General features: G+C 43.9%; 1 protein-coding gene across 1 annotated transcript; it reads left to right on the top strand.

Annotated features, from left to right (window-relative positions):
* Nucleotides 1-328: 328 nt before the first annotated feature.
* On the top strand, nucleotides 329-3,032 carry LOC116380129 (glutamate receptor ionotropic, NMDA 1-like; the record flags this gene model as incomplete). The annotated part of the gene is made up of 2 exons (XM_031842091.1): nucleotides 329-505; nucleotides 2,847-3,032. Coding segments are annotated over 2 exons (363 nt in total), but the record flags the coding sequence as incomplete, so codon positions are not given.
* Nucleotides 3,033-3,038: the final 6 nt, after the last annotated feature.

Here is a 3,038-nt window from a genome sequence, read left to right as displayed (position 1 = left end):
GGTTTCGGTGATCGACGCTTCCCCCTTTTGAAGCAGGACGGGCACGCGCAATTATCCTGATCCTGATCGTCTGGGTCCAATTAACGAGACTGTTTGAGAGGATCTAAATCCTCTCAAAGGATTTAAATATACAGGGCCAGCAGCAGCAGGAAGAGAAGGAAGAGACGCCACACAAACAGCTGTTCACCGCTCACTGCCAGTTCTTGTGTTAAAAATGTCCGCTTAATAATAAAAAAAAAAACTGCGTTGACGCCTGATAAAATAATTGTCGGTGTTAATTAACGAATGCGTTAACGCAACATTAACGTGTTAACTTGCCCAGCACTAACAATTATATAACAATATAACTAAAATCAATCTTCCTTTGCAGGTGTATGCGATCCTGGTCAGCCACCCTCCTCAGTCCAACGACCACCTGACTCCGACGCCTGTCTCCTACACCGCCGGTTTCTATCGGATCCCCGTGGTCGGTCTGACGACACGGATGTCCATCTACTCTGACAAGGTAACCTGACCCCTGTTTCTACAGCATCACAGGAACACCTGTGAAATGGTGAGAAGGTTTCACACCTTCATGGTGCTTTCCGGTGAAGGGTTTCTACATGGTGGTGTTCCTCAGGGCTTCATCCCGGGTCCTCTCACATTCTTTATCGACCACCAAACACTGACCCGGGAAAGCAAACTCCTCCATCAGTGAAACAGATTCAAGTAAAGAAGCATTGTTCAGATTCTAGAGTGACACTCAAGAGCCAGTAAAACAAATAGTTGAAGCAGGTAAAAGCAGCAAAAGCAACATCTGGAAACAATCTATGGCCATATGAATGAATTCCCCCAGTGTGTAACGGCCTCAAAGGTTGCTGGTTTGAGTCTGAACATGAGATGTAGTGACAATAACATCATCTTCCTCTTAAACATATTTACAGTCTGGACTCATTTGAAAGAATATTCTATCATATCTCACTTCTTTTAGTATTTGGTAACAAACTGAACATTTGTTGGTGTTTTGTTTGACTATTTTCTGTATTCTGTTCTTTGTGCTTATTTATTTTGTTTATTGTTGAACAGATTAATTTCTTTGTGTTATTAAGAATATAAAGACGTCCTTTATGGTTTATATTCCGGGTGTTTGTACAGTTTATAACAGAGGTAGCCAACACGGTGCCCGCAGGCACCTGGTCGCCGCAGGGACCACGTGAGTCGCCGGCAAGGCGTGTTCTAAAAATAGCACTAGGTCCCCGCACTAGGTCCCCGCACTGGGTTTTCAGGTTCCGAATGGCGGGCGCTTCCCGTTGGCACCGGACGCGCGCCGCGAGCGCAACCCGTCGTCAGGTCCGTCAGTCCTCGGAACAGGCCGCGGGGCAACAACTCTTGGGTGGCGGAGGTAGAGGCGAGGCAACGCAATCCGACCGAAAAGGCCCAGACTAGAGGTTTGAACGCGGACGCCCGAAGATACTCGCGCGCCTCGGAGGGTTGGATCCCCCGCTCGGCTATAGACGAGACTGGTTACTAGTTTCTTCGTGGAGAAAAAGGTACCCAAAGGTTCCCAAAATGTCTACCACTGCATCATTCACCAGCAGGCGCTATGTGCAAAAGTAACCGGCTTTGATCACGTGATGACTCCTGTCGTGAAGATCATAAATGTCATCCGATCCAAAGCCAAACAACACAGGACATTCATAACTGATTGTCCCATGTTTATACAAATCGAGTTGATTTGTTGATCATGATTTGTTCAAAAATGTTACAAAAGTGGTTAGTACCAACGAGACATGATGTGAAGATATGACAGTTAATGATTTCATAAAAAATGTTAGAAGTGATCATTTTTACAAAAATATAACAGGTGTGATTTTGAACCAAATGCTACAAATGTGCTTATTCATACAAAACTGTCAAGAAAGATATTTACAAAAATATCAGAGGTGTGATACCTCTGACCTTCAAATGTTGAAACAGAAGAACAGAAATAAATGTTTAAATATATCTGTGTTTCCTACCATCATGTTGTGGAAATCATTGTTAATAATTATTGTGAGGAATAACTAACATTGACATGTGAACAGTCTCTTCACATATATTATTATTATTAAAAGGTGATCTGTGCAACTTTGTTATTCAGGAAGTTTGTATCAAACAAGTAGCCCTTTGTACTACTCGGTACCCTTGAAGTAGCTCTCAGTTTCAGAAAGGTTGGTGACCCCTGATCTAAAACATAACACATATAAATATAGACTCTCCTGTGTTGCCTTCATGCTCCTTTAAGTGCAGCTTGTAGAATATTCAGCCCAGTTTGTCCTAATTCTCCACTGGAAACCTCTCAGAGTCTCTCTCACTTTTTAGAATATTGATAAAATAATTGAGAGCGTCATCAGGCCCAGAACATCAGAGCACTCCCTGTGAACAACGCTCAAGTTACTCTCCCATTAATTGATGAAATATTTACATGTTTATCAGGTGAAGTGAGGGTGAGTTTGATTCTAACACCAGCAAGACGAGCTGGTTCAACCACCAACACATTTCACACTCGTTACCTTTTGTCTCTGTGCAGTTTTAGACAGAAACATAATTCTTCATGTTTGTTTTCTACCTTCATCACCGTGACGACTCGCATTAACTCTCGTTAATTTCACTTCCTGTTTTATTTTGTCATTCACTTACCCATGCTTCCTCAGTTACTTTACTTCCTGTCTTTGTTTAGTTTCCCGCCTGTTTTCTTCCACACCTGTGTTCCCTTTGCTCATCAGACCTCACCTGTAGTTAAACCCAGCTGTTCGCCAACAGGTGCCAGATTGTTTCAACTCCATTCTCTGGTCTGCTCTCTGACTGAGCGATAATCTCCTCCTCAGAGCATCCACCTGTCCTTCCTGAGGACGGTGCCTCCGTACTCACACCAGGCTCACGTCTGGTTCGACCTAATGAGGGAGTTCAGGTGGAACCACATCATCCTCATCGTCAGCGACGACCACGAAGGACGAGCCGCTCAGAAGAGACTGGAGACGCTGCTGGAGGAGAGGGAGACCAAGGTGAGCTAAACAAAC

The sequence above is a fragment of the Anarrhichthys ocellatus genome, unplaced genomic scaffold (assembly GCF_004355925.1).
Source record: "Anarrhichthys ocellatus isolate YVR2014 unplaced genomic scaffold, GSC_Weel_1.0 scaffold6189, whole genome shotgun sequence".
Classification (NCBI taxonomy): domain Eukaryota; kingdom Metazoa; phylum Chordata; class Actinopteri; order Perciformes; family Anarhichadidae; genus Anarrhichthys; species Anarrhichthys ocellatus.
This window is presented reverse-complemented; position numbering and strand designations above follow the sequence as displayed.